Source organism: Protopterus annectens, chromosome 2.part0 (assembly GCF_019279795.1).
Source record: "Protopterus annectens isolate FY-2018-M chromosome 2.part0, PAN1.0, whole genome shotgun sequence".
NCBI classification, from domain to species: domain Eukaryota; kingdom Metazoa; phylum Chordata; order Ceratodontiformes; family Protopteridae; genus Protopterus; species Protopterus annectens.
Window position 1 is genome coordinate 1,459,403,579 of NC_056728.1, and position 21,096 is coordinate 1,459,424,674.

At 36.6% G+C, this 21,096-nt stretch overlaps 1 protein-coding gene across 2 annotated transcripts in view; it reads left to right on the forward strand.

The window, feature by feature from the left end:
- Positions 1 to 21,096, forward strand: part of LOC122793532 — a 781,784-nt gene that overhangs the window by 406,518 nt on the left and 354,170 nt on the right. For both annotated transcript variants that reach the window (XM_044061662.1, XM_044061663.1), the window contains exon 6: positions 14,680 to 14,808. In XM_044061662.1, the coding sequence (XP_043917597.1) occupies positions 14,680 to 14,808 (129 nt within the window). The remainder of the gene's footprint in view (positions 1 to 14,679; positions 14,809 to 21,096) is intronic.

Sequence of the window (21,096 nt, forward strand, 5' to 3'; positions counted from 1 at the left end):
ATTATCTAAAATCCTATTTGATGGAAAATTATCATTAATTAATAATTTAGTTTTATTTTTATTAAAATAGAGACCTGACATTTTTCCACATTCTTCAGTGATATTAAATATTTCAGGCATAGATACATCTGAATTTGTTATTGTTAGTGATATGTCATCTGCAAATAACATTAATTTCAATTTGTAGCATTTGCCCAAAGAAAATCCATGTATATTTTCATTCTGAGTGCAAATAAAACAGGTGAAAAGGACAGCCTTGCTTAGTCCCTCTTAAAATATCAAATGAACAGAAAGGCAAGATCCTCTTTTAACATATGCTTTGTTATTTATGTAAATATTTTTAATTAGTTTTATAACATTTTGAGAACATCTAAAATAAATTTAAGATTTAAAAAGAAAACTCCAATTGATTGTGTCAAAAGCTTTTCATGTATCTAGACTGATTAATGCCAAATCTTCATGTCTTTTCTTTATTATGTCAATAATTGTTAGTAATATCTTGATGTTATCTTACATTTGTCTTTCGGTATGAAACACATTTGATCTTCAGTAATTAGCTTAGTATTATAGTTTTTCAATCTCTCTGCCAAAATTGACATGAAATTTTTATAATCTACATTTAAAAACAAAACTGGACTATATGCTGCACATTTTAATAATTCTGAATTATTTTTTGGGTACGCAGGAAATTAAAGAATATTTCCATGAATAATAAACAACAGTCCTAGTTTGAATTAAATGTAGTGTGTTTAGAAAAATATGTAATTCTGTGTCTGGAAATAATTTACATAGTTCAGGAATTATACCATCTATGCCTAGAGCTTTATTCATTTTAAGAGTTTTTATTTATTTATGTTTTCATTTCATCTAAAGAAATGCTCTTCACAGTACTATTGTTTCTATATCAGACAATTTAGTTGTATTTTTTTATTATCTATAATATTTAAATTAGTCTTATTATTAGAACATTGTAATTTCCAGTTCTAAGCACTAAATTCATTAAGTATAACTTCTATGTCTGCCAGTGATTTGTTTTCTATGCTAATGATGCTTGTAATATGGGATTTTCTTGAATGTATTTTAGACCTTCTGATAATAATGGTGTCATGGCATAAACAGAACTTGTGAGTTTTTCTAGAGCAAGAAATGTTTTATATATATATGTATAGTTTGATATTGTTGAGTTTACTGATTTGATTTAATAAAGATGTGTTCACTTTTTGAAATTGTTTTTAAGTATTTGAATTTCTTCCCAGATTTTTTATATAACTGTTCCACTGTTTCTTTTTCTTATTATACTAATGAATAATGCAGCCATATAAATTATCTTTAAGAGAATCCTATATCATTAAAATATTTGTTCCATCTACAAGGCTTTTATTCAAGAAAGTACTGATTTCATTAAAAACAGGGTTTAAAATCATCTAATTTTGTAATAAAGGAAGGGATCCTAGTAGTATAAAGTTCATAAGTCGGTACTAGGCTATTGGTCCTAGAGCCTATATAAGCCTAGCCAAAAAAGTACCCTGGCCTTTGCCATCCAAGAGAATTCTTTTCCTGTGCCACTGTTGAGCAGAGTCACAGAATTGATCCCAGGGGTGAATTTCCTATTTCCCATCCAGTTATCAAGATTTTTCTTGAAGAGTGCTAATGAGGAGCTTTGTTTGATATAGATAGGTAGTTTTTTCCAGAGTATGGGGAGTCTCTGGGACAGGAATCTATCCCTCCAGCATGTTCTGTTTATTGTGATAACCAGGTTTAGGTCCATAGAGTGTGTAGCTCAGGATTGGTATTTCTTTAAGTGGGGCATGTCCAACAGCTCTGGGTTTGACATAGCTTTGTATTTTAGGCAGAGATCACCTCTGAGTAGGTGATATGAGATGGAGTAAAGCTGGAGTTTTTTAAGATGGTCTGCATAGGACATTTGTTTGAGACCAGTAATCATCTTTGTGAGGTATTTCTGTGGCCTTTTATGTTGTTGTAGATGTCTTGTGAGGTACATACCAAAAGAGGCGTTGTACTCTATAATGGGACTAATGAGTAATGAGTAGAGGGGAACAATGACCTATTTTTTCCTGGATGAGAAACCTTTTGTGTTGAGGTGTGCCATGTAGAAGGATTTCCTGACTACTGTGTTGATGTGATTATCAAAGGAGAGACTACTGTCCACCTGTGTCCCAAGGTCTCTTATCACACTTTCAGTGTTAAGTAGACTACCACCTATGTGGTAGTTCATGGGTACAGAGTTTTTACCAAAGGGGATGACAATGCACTTTTTGGCATTGAGCTTGAGGCCATGGCTTTGACACCAGGCATCTGTCTCAGTGAGGCCCTTTTTTAGGATGTCCACATCATTAGGAGTTTTAGTTACGGCTCTTAGTTTGCAATCATAATCATCTGCAAACTTTGTTAGCCAAAGACCTTCTGTGTTAGCATGTACTTCAGAGAAGTAGATACCAAACAGAAGGACCCAGAACTGAACCCAGTGGTACTCCACTTGTCACTGTTCTGAAGTCGGATTTGGAGCCTGCTACTTTCACAGTGTGGGTTCTGTCAGTGAGCCAGTTGACAACTCATCTTGTGACATAGGGATTTATACCTATTTTAGTGAATTTATCTATAATTCCAGAGTGGGGGATTGTGTCGAAAGCCTTGGCGAGATCTAGATAGGCTATGTGAACCACCTTACCCTCGTCTACAGCTTTGGTGACTGCTTCAAAGAAGTCTATCAGGTTTAGGAGACATGATCTGCCTTTTATAACCCTGAATTGGGTAGGGTTCAGAGTTTGGAGATTACTAATGTCTTTGTTTATAAGTTCCATGATGATACAGTTCATGGCCTTGCAGACCAGGCTCATCAGGTTAATGGGGTGGTAGTTCTCACAGGTTGTAGTGTTGGGTGGTAGGAGAAGAGGGCTGTCTGTGTACATGAGGTAATTGCTGCATTGCCCCAAGATGCCCAGATTCATCAGGTAGACAGGAGAAAACACTGGGAGCTGACCCTTAGACATGCCTGGATAGGTGCTATTTATTAAGTACTAAAACCTGTTTTCCTCTAGATAAGTGAGGAAATTTGAGTGCTGTAGTAATTAGTAGCTTATTTAGTGCTTACAACGAGTTCGGAACAAGTGCTGAGCTCAAAGAAACAAGTTTGAATGCTAAAACTAAAAACTGACTAGTTCTAAGGGAAAATTTGAAGAGCAGACTTTATGGCGCTGGGAATAGTTTAACCCTAACTAAGCGGCGATGCATAAAATGTATATATATATATATATATATATATATATATATATATATATATATATATATATATATACAGACACACACATTTTTTTTTTATATAACAGTTGCAAATGAGCAAACTGATTTAAACAAATTAACCAATTAACCAATAAAAGCTAAAAACTGAGCCCCGTTCCAGCAGTCTTCGATCAGACAAGTGTAACTGCACATTCCTGCCACTAGGGTGCAGGGGAACCTTCTCCAAAAAAAATATGGCCTGGATTAGTGCTCAAGTTTTATAAACAAAACTAGATTCAGCAGGTCTGAATCTAGTCTATGACACAGCAAACAAGGTGTACCATGTCAAGCAGAGTGCCTCTTTGGCCCTCTTCAAAAGGAACCTTAACGATTGGATGGGAGAAAGAAAATTAACTCCGGGGATCACGTCAGTCGCCCTGCTAGACAGGGGTCCAGGGAAGTAAATAGTGTGGAAAGAAATAGCCAGGGAATTGTTATGGCTAGGCTTGTATAGGCCCTAGGGCTGATAGCCTAGTACCAACCTATGAACCACTTTCAGAAAGAAACAGTTCAAATAAGGAGGTACAATAAGCCTTTAACCAGAAACTCCCAGCTCATAAGGGAAGAATCTACCCTCTCCTCCCACAAGAGTGCAGACAACACAATCTTAATTTAAAATAACTGGCCCAAAGCCCAAGTGCTTAAACCAGAACTAATACACTTTAGAATAACAGACAGCCTTCAATCAACAATTCCCAACTTAGAAGGATGTAAGCTACCTGTCCTGCCACAACAGTGCAGACCACAAACCTTCTTAATGTAAAACAACTGGTCTGAAGCCTAAGTATGTAAACCAAAGGCTTAGAATAACAGTTACAATTTAATCAGCTACTAACAAGCAGTAATAAATGCAGCAGAATAAATGCAATTAAGTACTTTTAAGAACAGGCAGCAAAAGCAAAATAAAGTAATAAAGTAGGAAGAAATACAAATACAGTAAAAGCAGATGAATAAAGTGCATTTTATTTTTATTTTTTATATATAACAATAGAAAATGAGCAAACTGATTTAAACAAATTACCCAAATGACCACTAAAAAGCTCAAAACTGAGCCCTGCTCCAGCAGTCTTCAGTCAGACAAGTTATAATTGCATACTCCTGCCACAAGGGTGCAGGGGAACCTTCTCCAAAAAAGATGGCCTGAATCAGTGCTCAAGTTGTACAAACAAAGCTAGATTCAGCAGGCCTGAATCCAGTCTAGGCTACAGCAAGCAAGGCACACCAATTTCAGAAAGAAACAGTTCAAATAAGCAGGCACAATAAGCCTTTGACCAGAAATTCCCAGCTCAGAAGGGCAGAATCTAGCCTCTCCTCCCACAAGAGTGCAGACCGCAAACCTTCTTAATGTAAATTAACTGGCCTAAAGCCCAAGTGCTTAAACCAGAACTAATACACTTTTAGAATAACAGACACTGAGCCTTCAGTCAGCAATTCCCAACTTAGAAGGATGTACGCTACCTGTCCTGCCACAACAGTGCAGACCACAAACTTTCTTAATGTAAAACAACTGGTCTCAAGCCCAAGTGCTTAAACCAAAAGGCTTAGAATAACAATTACAATTTAATCAGGCTACTATCAAGCAGTAATAAATGCAGCAGAATAAGTACAATTGAGTACTTTCAAGCAGAGGCAAAAGCAAAATAAAGTAATAAAGTAGGAAGAAATACAAATAGATTCATAGGTTTGTACTAGGCTATCGGCCTTAAAGACTATGCAGGCCTTGCCGTAACAATTCCCTGGAAATTTTTTCCCACGATATTTACTTCTCTGGGCCCCTGTCTAGCAGGGCGACTGACATGATGCCCAGGATGAATTTCCTATCTCCCATCAAATCATCAAGGTTCCTTTTGAAGAGGGCCAATGAGGCACTCTGCTTGACATGTATGGGCAGTCTATTCCAGAGTATGGGGAGTCTCTGGGTCAGGAACCTATCCCTCCAGCGTGTTTTGTTCATTGTGATGATAAGGTTTAGATCCCAAGAGCGTGTGGCTCTGAGTGATTGGGATTTCTTTAAGTGGAGCATGTCCAACAGCTCAGGGTTTGACATGGCCTTGTATGTTAAGCAGAGATCGCCTCTGAGCAGACGATATGTGACAGAGTATAGCTGGAGTTTTTTTTAGATGGTCAGCATATGGCATCTGCTTTAGGCCTGTGATTCTTTTAGTGATGTAGTTCTGTGGCCTTTCCAGCTGTTGCAGATACCTTGTGAGGTACATCCCAAATGGGGCATTATACTCTATAATGGGTCTAATGAGGGATGAGTAAAGTGGGACAATGACCTCCTTTTTTCTGGATGAAAAGCCCTCAGTGATGAGGTGTGCCATGTAGAAGGATTTCCTGACTGTTGTGGTGATGTGGTTATCGAAAGTGAGACCACTGTCCACTTGTGTCCCTAAGTCTCTCATCACACTTTTGATGTTTAGTGTCCTGCCACCTATGTGATAGTTCATGGGTACATGTTTTCCAAAAGGGATAACTATACATTTTTTGACATTAAGCTTGAGCCCATGGCTCTGGCACCAGGCATCTGTTTCTGTAAGACCCTTTTGTGGAATATCCACATCATTTGGGGATTCAATAATGGCTCCCAGTTTGCAGTTCTCTGCAAACTTTGTTAGCCAGAGTCCCTTAGTGTTGGCCTGTACTTCAGGGAAGTAGATGCCAAACAAGAGTGGTCCCAGGACTGAACCATGAGGTACTCCACTTGTCACTTGTCTGGAGCTGGATTTGGAGTCGGCTACTTTTACAGTCTGGGCTATGTCAGTAAGCCAGTTGGCAGCCCATTGAGTGACATAGGGATTTATGCCCAGCTTAGTAAGTTTATCTATGATTCCAGAGTGGGGGATGGTGTTGATGGCCTTGGCGAGGTCCAGCTAGGCTCTGTGGACCGCCTTACCCTCATCCACAGCTCTGGAGACCGATTCGAAGAAGTCAATCAGATTCAGGAGACAAGATCGGCCCTTCACAAACCCAAACTGGGTGGGGTCCAGTGTCTGGAGGTTGCCAATGTCTTTGTTTATAAGTTCCATGAAAGTGCGTTCCATGCCCTTGCAGATCAGGCTTGTCAGACAGATGGGATGGTAGTTCCCAGGATCCAAGGTAGATCCTCCCTTGTGGAGCAGGATAACTGTAGCTGTGCGCCACTCAGTGGGCATGAAGCCTGAGGTGAGGCTATGATTAAACATGACACTTAGGTGGGGTGCCAGTTCATTTTGTAGTTCATGTAGTACACAGCCTGGGATGTCATCTGGTCCCATGGATGCTGTATTCTTAACTTTGGAGAGTGCTGTTTTTACTTGTGTGGCTGTGATAATCATAATTTGGCAATCGTTTGGTATTGAGATGGGCCTTTAGGGGGTGAGAGGGGAGTGAAGTTGGCACTAAATCGATCTGCTACGATATTGGCAATATCCTTGGGATCAGTATATTTAATGCCATTCTGTTGTAGCTCAGAGCAGATCTGAGCATTGCCATTTAGATTCTTGACATAACTATAGAATGCCTTGTGGCTGTCTTTGGAATCTTTGGCAATTTTATTTTTGTAACTAGCTTTTGAGGATTTTATGAGGGATTTCAGCTTCTTACTGAGGCTGGTGAGGGAGTTTTTTGCATCCTGGGATTTTCCTCTTTTCTGCAACAGTTTCTTCCTTCTGTTGTATAGTTTGTTTAAAGCAGGGGACTACCAGATTGGCTTCCTTTTTTGGAGAAGAGCATCTTGGTTCTATTTGAGATGGCACGATTCATGCACAAGTGGATGTGCTCATACAGTGCCTTAGTGTAGGATTCTGCAGTCAAACTTCCAGATCCCATCTGCATGGGTGTTGTGAAGTTTGTCATTTCTGACTTCAGTAGCATGAAGCTGGCTTTGGAGAAGTTTTTTAAGGAGGTTTCCTTACTGGGGTGTGAGGGTGGAATGTGGATGCCAAGGGTGATTTGCTTATGGTCAGACCTGACCAATGAGGGGGTGACCACTGGTGTGGAGCATCTATCTCCCATGTTGGTAATGACCAGATCTGGGATATTGCAGCCCCTGGTGGGGCAATGGATTAGTTGATCCAGGGCTTTGGAATTTATGAATTCCAAGAACCGCTGGGAAAAGGAGTTGGTACCCGAGTAGTTTTCCCAATTAATGACAGGATAGTTGAAATCACCCAGTATTAGGGTGTTTGGTTGTATCTTAATATTTTCCAGTATGTTTAGGAAGGTGTAGTGAGAATCTTGGGGTATGGTGGGGGATCTGTAGCAAGCTACAATTTGGATTGCAGTCTTACCTAGTGTTAGTTGCACCTGGAGAATTTCAGATGCATTGTGTTGGGCAACTAGCCTGGAGGTGTGAATATCCTTGGTGAATATGGACACTCCTCCACCTTTAGTGTTTCAGTCTTGGTTTTGTGGCCGAAAAGTGTGGTAAGAATTGTAGCCTGGTATTGCAGGGGTGCCTTCTGGAGCCTTGAACCAGGTCTCAGTCACTGCACAGATATTGATGTTCTCCATTTTTAGGAGTGCCTTGAGAGAGTGCATTTTGAGGTTTAGACTTTTATCATTGAGTAGCATTACCTTCAGATTTTCCATGCTTGTATCTGTTACGGTGGTGTTTTTATCCTTTGAACTTTGCCTAAAAAAGTTACTATAGGGGTGGCAAGAGCTTTAGCCAGTAACCTGAATCCCAGGGGTGACAGGTGCAGACCATCTCTGGCAAAGCAATACAGTAAAAACAGATGAATAAAGTGCAATTTTTTTCCCTCTCTGTATTAGGTAGAATGAGCTAATAACACTCGACTGGGAGGAGTGTCACTGATCAAATATACAGTAGGGGCGGGCAATTTCAAAGCCACCAAGTATAACAAGAATACACCAATAGGGAGGGAGAGTGGGGAACACAAGTTGTTTGACCAGTATTTAACACAGCAGGACTAAGGGTGGGAGAAAAATAACACTTTCAGCACAGATCAGAAGCCAAAAAAAAAAAAAAAAAAATAAATATATATATATATATATATATATATACATATATATATATATATATATATATATATATATATATATATATATATATATATATATATATATATATATAAATCAGTCAAGCAAAAACAATTAGGATACTGCAGAACTTTGAAAATAAGTGCCCAAAAAATATACGTATCACTTTATATTTAGAATTGTTTCAGTAGCACTCTCAGTCAGAATTCAAGGAATTTCAAGCAATGAATGCAGAGGTAGCAACAAACAGGGAATATTAATTATACTGCAAACCTTGAAACAATCAGATAAAACACAAGTTGTTTGACCAGTATTTAACACAGCAGGAATAAAGGTGAGAGAAAAATAGCACTTTAGCACAGACGGAAGTTTTTTACAATTCACCATTAGTTTCATGTATAGTGCTTTATAATCAGAAATAGGGTAATTTATGATTTAAAAATGTAAGGTTTTTGATTTAAGTTCATGAGATATAAAAACTATTAATTTGGGAGTGTGTACCAAATACACAAGATTAATGAGAAACGTTTAATGAGTTATATTATCTTAAACTAAAGGTCCCTAAAAGATTTAAAATTTCTGTCTGGTTTTTAATATTTTAGCCAATGTTGATAGTCTAGGTTCTTTTGTTTCACTGTTTTCAGATTTTCCCAAAATACAATTAAAATCCCCTCCCAGTATTACATTTCCTCCCATATGATCTAACATATTATTTAAATGTGTTTTGGACTTTTTGCCCCCCACCGCCACCCCTGAGAACCAATACAAATTCATTAATGTCCAAATTATTTTATTGAACTCACTTATAATCATAAGCAGACCATCTTGAGCCTCTTTTTTAATAATATTTTAGGCATTCCCACATCTTTTTTCCATAGAATCACATTTCCTCTTCTTTTTGCTCTACATGTAGATTGAGAAAGAATTTCATAACTTGGAAATTTAAAGCTGTCTTTATCCTCAGTTTTAATATGCATTTCATGTATAAATATCACCTGAGCTTTTTTATTGAAAGAAACTTATTGAGATTTGCCTTCTCGGGTTGGCTGTTTAGACCATTAATATTTAGTGAAAGAAAATTCAATTCCATGTTATTCAAGTCACTAAATAGAAATTTTAAGTTTAATACTTTCTTAAAATGATTCCATAATGTTTTGCAGTTTATATTAGCTTCTGCTAATTCTTTCAAATCTACCCTAATTTTGAGTAAATAAGAATTTTGATTTGAGTCAATTATGGTGGATAATGTGAAGATGTGGGTATGCCAGTCTAGCTAACCTAATGACTGGATATAGAGCAAAGGTATATAATCCCTCTTTATACAGCTCTGTAGTTACATAACAAGTTTAAGGTGTTCCCTGTATAATTACTCATCCACTTACAAAATTTAAGGTTTAAATATTAAAAGTATTACTACTTCTTAGCTTATTTCAAAAATGTAAAACAAAATCCAGAACTAATTATTTCAATATATAATTTTAAATAATTAAATGATGTCATACTGAAATTGAACTTGGTATATAACTTACATTACATAAATTCATAATGTTTATCACAATTAAATAAAATGTCATTTTGTACCTTAGAAATAATTATAAACAGATTATTGAGTCTTGTAACTAAATCTTAGCTGTAACTAATAAATGCATATTGACATTAAACTTGTATGACATAGTAAATTGTTAATAAGTAATAGTTAATGTATTTATTTGAAAATTTGTTGAAGTATTTCATCAGAAAAAGTTCCATATATTCCATATAGCAACAATTTAAGATTACCAAAACTTATACTTTTATTTTCCCCATAAGGTATACATTATATAGACTATTGCTTATAAATATACATGTCTATATAATGTATACCTTACGGGGAAAATAAAAGTATAAGTTTTGTTAATCTTAAATTGTTGCTATATGGACTATATGGAACTTTTTCTGATGAAATACTTCAACAAATTTTCAAATGAATAAATTAACTATTACTTATTGCGGTGGTGGTGCTGTGGTAGCGTTGTCGCCTCACAGTAAGACATTGTCCTGTTCGATTCTCAGCTAGAGTGTCTTCTGTGTGGAGACATGCATGAATGGGCATACCTTCATTGAAGGTTGTGCGTCAGGGCTGGCAACTTGGCACATAAAAATCTACTGCCAATCATTAGCAGACCGGAGTTCTGCTGTGGCGACCCCTAACCGTGAAAAGCTGAAAGACACAACAAGACTATTGCTTATAAATGCATCTCATTCTTAAACAATTCTAAGTACTAAACTTTCAAAAATAATATAATTTATCTGGTGAAGAAGTGGTACTGGAGAAAACAAATAACATGATATAAACAATATACAAGCAATAATAAAATAGTAATTATTAAGTTCAGCTTAAGATCTTTGTTATATTTATTTCAGATAGAATAAAAAGATTATTTAAACTAAATCTATAATAAATTAAAACATGCAACAGTACATAACATTGTGCCTATAACATTTACTTTATAGGAGTTCCTAAATATACTATAATAACATTCATTTTTCAAAATATATTGAGTATATTTAAATTTACAAGACAATAAGTATCTTAATAATTTGTAATTGAAGTCAAATGCATATCTTTTGGGTATCTATTTGCATAGCTCATCTTTCTGTAAGACTTTTACTCTTGTGGTTTTAAATATAACAAAACTAATTAAAATAGATGCAAATTATGCCAGATAATACATTTAGCTACATATATATTGAAGGTTCTTCATACTACTAGAATATGTGTACACATTTGTCTGTGTTAATTCACACTAGTATGTATGAATATCATTCTATACCAAATTACATGTCATTAGGATAAAGGTAAAGTTCTTATTTATATGACATAAGAATTCTTTAACTCATTACAGCTGAGTGCTCCTCTAGGCATTTCTGCAGCTAGTTCTTTCTGAACCTCTAGGCTTCAAATATTGCTTGTTCATATTTGCATTAATAATTCCAAAACCATGCTACATACAGTATACCAGAATATTTTATACTGAAGCATATATGATGGCAAACACAACTGTATTGATATTTGATCTCTGTCAATGAATATTTGTTAGAACTGTAAAGTGACGAATTTATTTTTTTTTCAAGGCTGAAGCCACACCCACTGGGAGTTAAAGGTACACGCTCAAAAGAGCTGTACTGTAGGGAATGAGTTAAAAAAAACCTCCACCTGGTAGGCTCTTTAATAACTTTCTCATATTGTATTCAAATCATCTTCATACTGAATATCTGACATAGCAAAAAAAAATCAATAAATCCAATATACAATATGTATAAAAATCAGTTGTGAACTAGCTTTCCCATCTCTTTTATTAAACCATACAGTACCACCTCTTATTTTCTTTTGAATCTCTATTTTAATACCTCACAAATATTTAAATCCACACATATTAAATTAGCCACAATGTTTTGAAATCTTTTTGAGAAAGGGAAAAGAAAAATAAGACAATTGCTTCTAACATTGTTCAAGAACTCTAAAAGCTTCCCTATTATTAAAACTCACTTGTTACCAACCAAAACTTCCCCAGTGATGTACTTTCAGTAATACATAAATCTACTTCTCTAGTTTTTGATAATAACATCAAAACAGATTTTGTTCTTTTACTCTTTCCCCTCATCCTTAGTTAAAACCCTTGCAACAAATTCAATATTCAAAAGGAGATGGTATTCATATCCAAATTATCTACACCCATGCTCACGCTAACTTAATAAGCTGTACAAGTAAGAGATGGAAGTTTTAAGATGTGGAAGTTTTAAAACAGGAAAGCAATTTATTATATGAAAAACTGAGGGGAGAAATGAGAAGCCATCAACCTGCTTATGACTTCAAATCCCAGGCACAGAGCTCTGCTCAGCACTTCAAAAACCATGTACATCAAAACCACATGAACTAAATCCCCATCAACTTTTCAAACAGATAAATAGTTTCCATATTAGAATCAAACAAATACCCAGTGCATTTATTCAAAAGAACTCCTGTCATACACACACCACACAAAATGAATAATAATAGTAAAGTACATTTTCTAAAGTAAGATATGCACATATGTATATATATGTTTTATACACACACACACACACATATATATATATTTTTTTATATATATATTATATATATATATATATATATATATATATATATATATATATATATATATATATATAAAATATATATATAAAAATATATATATATGTGTGTGTGTACATACATATATTCATAAACTGTAAGTCTAGTGCATTTACCATGACAGTGGTTGTCAAAGCAACAGATTAACATTACTATTATTTAAATTTCCTATGGTCAAAGAAACAAATGAATCTTATCTTTAAGATATTGAGAAATGTTCTGTTTTGTGAATCTACTGTTGATAATAAATAAACAAAAAAATTAGAAATTAACTGTTCAGATAAACCAAGTTCACTTCCATGTTTGTTTCGTTGTCTTTGCTGGAGGGATTGAGGGAAGATGATGTTTTTTGTTTCTTCTGAACGCTTCCATTGCCATTTAGTTTTTCAGTTTGTCTTTTTATTTTAGCTGTAGCAAAATCCATTTCTTCCTGCACAGAGTAATAAAGATTTAAAGAAGAGAAAAGTACTTAGCTTTCTGTAGAGTGTTCACCTGTAGAATGGACCATTTTAAGTTTTGCAGGATACAGTAAATGAGACTTAATATTATTTTGCTTATATAGTTTGATAAGTGACCAAACACTTGCTTTTTATCATTGTTTTCACAACATAATCTATACTGATAATGTTCTGTCCTATGTTTAGTGGAGCTTTAGAACAACCCATGTTTAATGCATGTTCTTTATCCAAGTAAGAAAGAACCTTTACCACAATAGATCTAGGAGTGACATTTGTATTTGTAGGTATTGGTTTCTAAATAGATCTCTGTGCTCTTTTAATTCCAAAAGCAAACCCTTCCTGTGAATTTATTATCTTAGGCATTCATGCTGTTAAAAATCCTGTTAAAAAAAATCTGTGATGTTTTCTCTCTCTCTGTTCTCAGGTACTTCAAAGATTCATAAATTACACCTTCTTTCTCTATTTTCCAAACCCTCTTTTCTGTTCATAACCAATGATTTTGTTTCAAAATATATTCAGTCTGGATTTTTTCCTCTTTGATACTTCCATCCAGATTGTTTAGTGAAGTTTCCATCCCTCTTATTATCACATTTTGATCTTCAATCATATTTTTAGCATTTCATTTTATTTAACTCTATTTTCTTGTAGTATGTCTAGTTTTGATTAAAAGCTGTTTATTTTAAAAGCCAATTCCTGTAGAGAAGACAGCACTTGTTGAATTTCATTTTTTAAATTCATCTGTCCCAAAGAAAATAATCTAAAATAGTTAATTTGAGTACTAGAAAATATAAGGAAGAGTTTGACTGAAATTTCTCCTTTTTACAAATTCGAGAAGATTACAATGTGCAGACTTATTTAAAAAAACAAATGATGTTAAATTTAAGTTGTAATTCTTCACTCTTCTCTAGTTTTTAATACAATAACTACATAGCTTGTCAAAGAAGTTGCTACACTGCTGCCATCTTGGCTCCATCTGCTGTTAACAGGACATTTAAACATTTTACTATTAAGGCAAGAGCAGCAGGACAAAAACAAACATTCTGCAGGCAAGATAGGCCAGACCCATGCATGACTCTTATCTCTATTTCTTGCAACTTTCTTTCTGTTCACAGCCATTCTGAAAGTGAAGTAAGAATAACAGAACAAAAAATAAATAAAATAAAATTAAAATGGCAAGATAAAACATACCAGTCAGAACTGGAATAGAGGCAACACAGGTTTTGCCTCACTGTTCCTTCCTCCCATTCCCAAAACTGTAAAGTTGATAGCATGTGGTTAAACATTTTTCAGACAGTGACATGACTGCTCATGTTCTTAAAGAGTCAGTCATAGTGACACCTCAAATCCCCAGTCAGTTAGCATAAGGAAACACACTACAATCACACCCATGATATAAAATATAAAGTGGAGAGCATTAAGATATTGAGTTATACACACACACACACACACACACACACACACACACACACACACACACACACACACACACACACACACACACACACACACACACACACTGAAGTCAGGATTCTGGTGCCCCTACTTTGAAAAAAAAAAAGGTCAGCACCTGCATAGACTGTCTATGACTGCTGACACCCATGCTTAAGCAATCACATGCCATGATGCATAAAGGTAAGTTACAGACATAAACAAATCAGTTTAAGCATACAGATATTTTACCATCTTAGTTTTTGAAAAGTTGTTGAATGTTTTGCTAGGCAGCCACTAAAGAACAAATGATACATTACCTAAAACAATCTCCAACTCATTTTTTCTGCTTTCCAGGTGCCTGCTGAAAGTACTCAATTGTCATACAATAAAACCATTGTCCTGAGCATCCAGATAATGAAAGGAGAGATACTACAGCTGGAAGAAATGATGGATGGCCTCACTCAGCAATTTGCTATCCTAGAAGTAAGTGGTAACATTATGAATGTATAAATGTGGACACCTGCTTCTTTTCCTCTTTTTCTGCTACCATTTCATTTACGAATGCTGGGTGTGTTTGTTCATGTGCAGTCTAATTTTATATTAGCTTGTCCTTATCTGGTGCATTTTAGGCTTTAGTGCCACTTTGTTTATCTGGGAGATGAGGAGTAGTCATTAGTATGTATGCCCATGACGAGGACACAGCTGTCCACTTCGGCAGTGTGGCTATCTGTGTGGTTTTGTGTCACAATACTTTCAGCTAAAAAATTAATGTAGTGCAGTTGTCAGTAATGATACAGCTGAAAAAAGTGAAGTCTGGCATGAAGTTTCATATATGTGAATTGTGAATTAAATACAGAAAGTGAGAACTGTCCTCATATTGTTTCATGAGAAAGGTGCAATGAACTGATTTGTCCTTTTTCTTGTGTGCCCTGCAAAAATAAAAAAGGATGATGCAGTGAAGATCTGCAGGTTTTCACCTTTTATCTTTTTTTTTAATTTTTATATTAATAATACACAAGTACTTAACTGTTATACCATAAGCAAAATCACACACAGTAAAAAACAAATGCGGACCACTCTACATGTCCTCATACTTTATTTTCATGACTATCCTACAAGTGGCAATAAAGTTAGAATTTACACTTAATACAAGCAGAACCATTCCACAGTTTAAGGAGCTAAGTTCTGTCTGCATCATCTCCTCAAAAAAAAGTGGAGCATTTTCCCAAGTGAAACTTTCTCAAACCTGTTGTTTATTTTTGTTTATTCTTGCATATTTAGTAATTTATTTGTGATACCAATTTATCTCCTTGCCCCAAGTGTACTAGTTTGCCTTTGCCCACCTGCCATTAGTCCACAATCTCTGTTCCTCATCCTTTTGAATGCCCCACTTTCTCATTTCCTTATCCAACATACCTTTCATTTTCCTCTGTTCATTTTCTCTGTCTACTTATTTTTATCACTCCTTATTTCCTTCAACTATTCTGGCCTCCATTTTTTTGGTATGCCCTCTTCAGGCAAGCTTCTACTAGCTGGATTTCTACCCCCCTTCATCTCTACTCCATGCTTTTCTCATTCTCTGCTACCCCAAGCATATATAAGATCCAATCATATTCTATTGGCCTCTTGTATATTCAATCCAAATCTTCTTAGGGTTTGCCAAAATGTTTCACTTTTGGGCAGCACTACCATGCATTCAGATTATATGTCTCCTGTGATGCACGTTTACAACACTTAGACTTCCTCCACAAGCATTCTTCCTGAAATGTGGTGAATATTCTAATCCAACGACAGATAAGACACGTGTGCATGTCAAAAAGTGGGGTTGCCCCTTGAGTCTTTTTACAGCCCTCCATGCTTCTTAGGATCATAGGATCATAGGATATTACTCAGTTATTGACCCGGAAGTAATTTCAAACCTAGCCGTTTCATCCCAATGTAATACCACAGATACTCTAGTCAATACCCAGGACTGTATTTAGTAATGACTGCCCATGCTCAGGAGGGTTGTGGGCATTATCTCCAGTATGAATTTACTGTGCTTCACATGAATTGGTAGCCTATTCCAAAGATGCAGCAGTCACTGGGAGACAAATCTGTCGCTCCAGCATGTCCTATTCAAGTTACAGACCATATTTAAGTCGCTGGAATAGGTAGCTCTAGATCCCTTTGATTTATGTATGTGCAGCAAATTCATTAGGTTGGGGTCGAAGATTGCTCTGTAAGCCATACATACGTGTCCCCTAAAAAGCTATATGATACTGAGTATAATGACAGGGACTTTAGTCAGTCTGTGTAAGGCGTGTGCTGGAGTCTCTTGATCTTCTTTGTTAGAAACCTCTGAGGTCTCTCCAGTTGCTGCAGATGCTTTGTGTGGTACATGCCGAAAGTGGCTTTATACTCAATTATGGGCCTGATTAGTGATGAGTTTGGAAGGATTATGACCTCCTTTGCTAATCAAGTGTGCTACATATAAGGCCTTTCCATACTACAGTAGACACATGGTGGTCAAAGTTAAGGTTGCAGTCTACTTGTGATCCCAGATCCCTTACCACTTCATAGGTACATAAGGTTTGTTTGTTTGTGTCTTTCGGCTTTTCCCGGTTAGGGGTCGCCACAGCGGAACTCCGGTCCGCTAATGATTGGCAGTTAATTTTTACATACTGGCTTGCCAGGCCTGACGCACAACCTTCAACGAAGGTACGCCCATTCACGCATGTCTCCACGCAGAAGACGCTCTAGCTGAGAATTGAATCGGACAGCGTCTTACTGTGAGGCGACAATGCTACCGCAGCACCACCACCGCAGGTCTGTACATAGTGTATTGTTGTTAATTTGATAGTGTGAAGGGACATTGTTTTAACAGAAGGGAATGATGATCCATTTCTTTGCATTCAGTTTGGGACCATGACTAAGACACCAGTCTTTGGTCTGTGTAAAACCGTCCTAAAGTATACTGACATCATTTGGGGATTCGATAATTGCACCCAGTTTGCAGTTGTCCACAAACTTGGTCAGCCACAGCCCCTTAGTTTTGGCCTGACTTTCTGAGACGTATATACCAAACAGTAAGGGGCCCAGAACTGACCCTTGTGGCATCCTGCTGGTGACAGGTCTGCTGGTTGATGTGGAGTCACACACTTTGATAGTGTGTGACTGGTTTGTGAGCCAGTTGGCAACCCATCTTACAACAAAGGGATTTACATTTGGTTTGCTAATTTTACTGGTAATGCCTGAGTGTGGGATTGTATTGAAGGGATTGGCTAAGTCGAGGTATGCTGTGTGCACAGATTTGCTCTCATCAATAGCCCCGGTCACATTTTCAAAGAAATCCACCAGATTTAACAGGTAGGATTTGCTCTTGATGAAGCTGAATTGGGTCAGATCCAGGGTTTGAAGGTCACCTCTGTCTTTATTTATGATGTCCATGATGATACATTATATGGCCTTATAGATGAGACTCGTCAGACATATGGGTCTATAATTTCCAGGATCTGTTGCTAAGTCACCTTTGTGGAGCGGAATAACTGTCACTGCTCTCTGTTCCATAGGAATATAGCCTGTAGTTAGGTTGTAATTAAATAGGGTACTTAATGGTGTTTTAGTTTGTTTAGAAGGCAGCCTGGGATATCGTCTAGTCCCAAAGACACTGTGTTTTTTGCCTTAGAGAAGGCTTCAATGACCTGCTCTTCAGATATGTAGGATGGGGGGGATTGGGGGTAAGGTCTGTGATAAATTTGGAGAGGATAAGGGAGTGAAATGTTCACCAAATCTGTCCACCAGTAGTTTTGCTATCTCTGCGGGATAAGAGTGCATGATACCGTTAGTCGCTAGTTCAGCACATGCTTGGGTCCTACATTTTAGGCTACATACATAGCTGTAAAAGGCCCATAGTTCATCTATAGTCTACATTTCATTTTCATTTTGTATGCCAATGTAAACATCAGTTTCAAAAACATGCTGTTATCCTTACTTTTCTTCTGTCCACTGTATATAATTCATACGGATTCTGTTTTCTTTTTTTTTTGTTTTGTTTCATTGTTATCCATCCCTTTATATTCCCCTTCCTAATCTTCCTTTCTTGTGCTCCATCTTTTTAATGATATCTGCTCACAATATGAACCGCAACTAGTCCCCTGCTGAAGGTTTAATGCCTGTCTATGATTTGTGAAGCCAGAATAGCCCCCTCGGTTTAACTATCACATACCTAACTAGCTTGACTCAACTACACCAATTCCCACTTTTTCAATACTGACTTTAACTTTGAAGGTAGTTGGTATCTGCATTGACTACAAAGCCCTATTTCCAAAATCCACCATACTTATCTTTCCTCCTATCCATCTTTTTACCTCTTTTGTCTGCAGTTCACTTTATTACACTGAAACTTGCGTTATGTGTACCTACCATCATCCTCTCCTAGTCTAGCAACCTCAATGACCCCACTTTCATACCTTTCAACCTTAGTGACAGGTTAATTGTTGTCATATACTTAATGAACTCTGGCATTCCCCAGCCTTCATTAATTTCTTCTATATCCTCCCTATCTTACATCTGCAAGCATACCTATTACATACCTTGTGGATTTCCCCCAGTACTCTCACTTGCAAACGTATATACCTCTCCAAACAGACTACAAAAGATAAAACCATTGTTCTGATCACACTACCCTTGCCAATAGTGAATTTACTGTACCCTGACCCCTATCCCAATATTCTACTTATATTTACTTTTAAGTCCACTCAGTTCTTCTCCCTGGCTTCCTTGGCTGACTGGTAAGTCTTTAAACCAAAATACTTCTCTCTCCTTCCCACAAGGTTTGGAGAGCTATCTCATACACACTCATTCATTCTGTTCTTGTTATCAAAGATTTTGTGAGTGCTTGTTATAACATATGCTTCCAGAAGAATTTTATTACACCTGGTAATGCCTTATCTGCATCCTTCAAGAATAGCATGCAATAATCTGCAAATATATGCAAGCTACAACAGTAGCCACTCCTGTCTAATGACACTCCTGTCTAATGTCCCTGAACAACTGTAGACCACTTGACCTTCCCCCATTTACTAATACTTGAATTCATGGGCTGCTGCATAAAACCCTCTCTCCAGTTAGAAACCTAACATGCCTACTTACCAGGAGCCAAGAATAAAACAAAATCTTAGTTTGCAATATCATATGATTTTTGCATATCCGTACACCTCACCCCTGCTTTGTCTTTACCATTCTTCTCAGACCTTCCCATAATTCCAAAACAGTTTTCTTGTGATACTCTAATAATGTCTCTATCAGAAAATTTGCATTTTATTAACTAATTTTGGAAGTCCTTTTGCAAATGTTCCTTTTATAGTTTCTCAAAGATATTGTCATCCATATTGCTTAACAATGGTGGCATAAGCACTGACTCAAGAGATCCTAATTTCTTCTACAACATCAACAGAATATATTGTGGAGATGGATATGTATCACAGAGAATGCCACTTCTTTGGAATCAGCTTTCTCTCCACATAAAGCAACGTGCTTCCCTTACTCTAGTCAAATGTAAGCTGGACAAATGTATGGGAAACTCTAAACTCACCCCTGGTTACCACTCTTGTCCCTTATGTATAGGGGTAACATGTAAATGTTCTGCCCAGCCCTGGGTTATTTGTACTTGAAATAAAATTGTTAAAAATTTCACAGGAATACAGGACTAGGCTTCTAAAGATTCTTACATTTCAATAGCCTAGTAAGTACTTGTGAAGCTATGAATATGTGCCTATAATTTGTTGGGTCCTTCTCGTCCCCTTTCTTTTTAAGTAAGACTATCATAAACCTCTGGGTCTCCACTCCCTCTCCTTTTCTTAGTACGTGAGTCCACCAATGCTATGGCTGCCTGCAGACCATTTACTTTATAAAGGTCCATAGGGAACCAATCCCAGGCACTGCTTTACCTTGTCTCATATGACTAATGGTTGCCAGCCCTTCCTCTACATTGACTGCGATGCCACAGATATTCTTTTCATTTTCTTCATTCATACTCTGTCCTACTTCAAAAACACTTTCCCCTTATGGAAATGCCCTTTTTGTTGATCTGTTCTATTGAGGAACATCATTTTTTGTGTTTAGCTTTTGACAAGTTTTTCTTGTGCAAGTATTTTTCTTTCCTCTAATTTCTCTCTTAATCTTGATAAATATCCTATATCTGGAAATTCTGGGCTTTTGCATAATAGTAACAATACATAATTTCATTATCCTCAAGAGTCCACCTTGTCATCTCTATACCTCTTTCTTGACCTGTCAGTTTTTGTTTTTTCTGGACTACTTTTTCCTTCTACCACAGTTGGAATGCATCCTCTGAACCTATCCTAACTCTGTGATAAAACCTCTGAACCTGGCCTAAGCCCTGTGAGAATTTTTCAATGTCCTAAAGATTCTACGCTCCTTTTCTTTCCAGTCATGACACCAGTGTGTAAACAAGAACAGGGCACAAATATCCTGAGACCTATGCACCCAGTCCTCTTTTGTACTTTTTTACATTTCTTTCTCCATGATATATAAAATATAATGTGTATGTCAGTATCGTCTTGGTGAGATTTTACTAAAACAGGGACTCACCAGGACCTGAGAATGAATTAATTTCCAGCAATACTGTGATAGTGCTCTCCTTTTATTGCTGATTTCATCTTTCTGTTCATACCCTCTTCTCCCCATTTACCCCTTCAGATTTACTTGATGGAAAGAGAGATATTGGCACCTATGTTACTGAAGATGTTTATTAGTTGTATTAAGGTA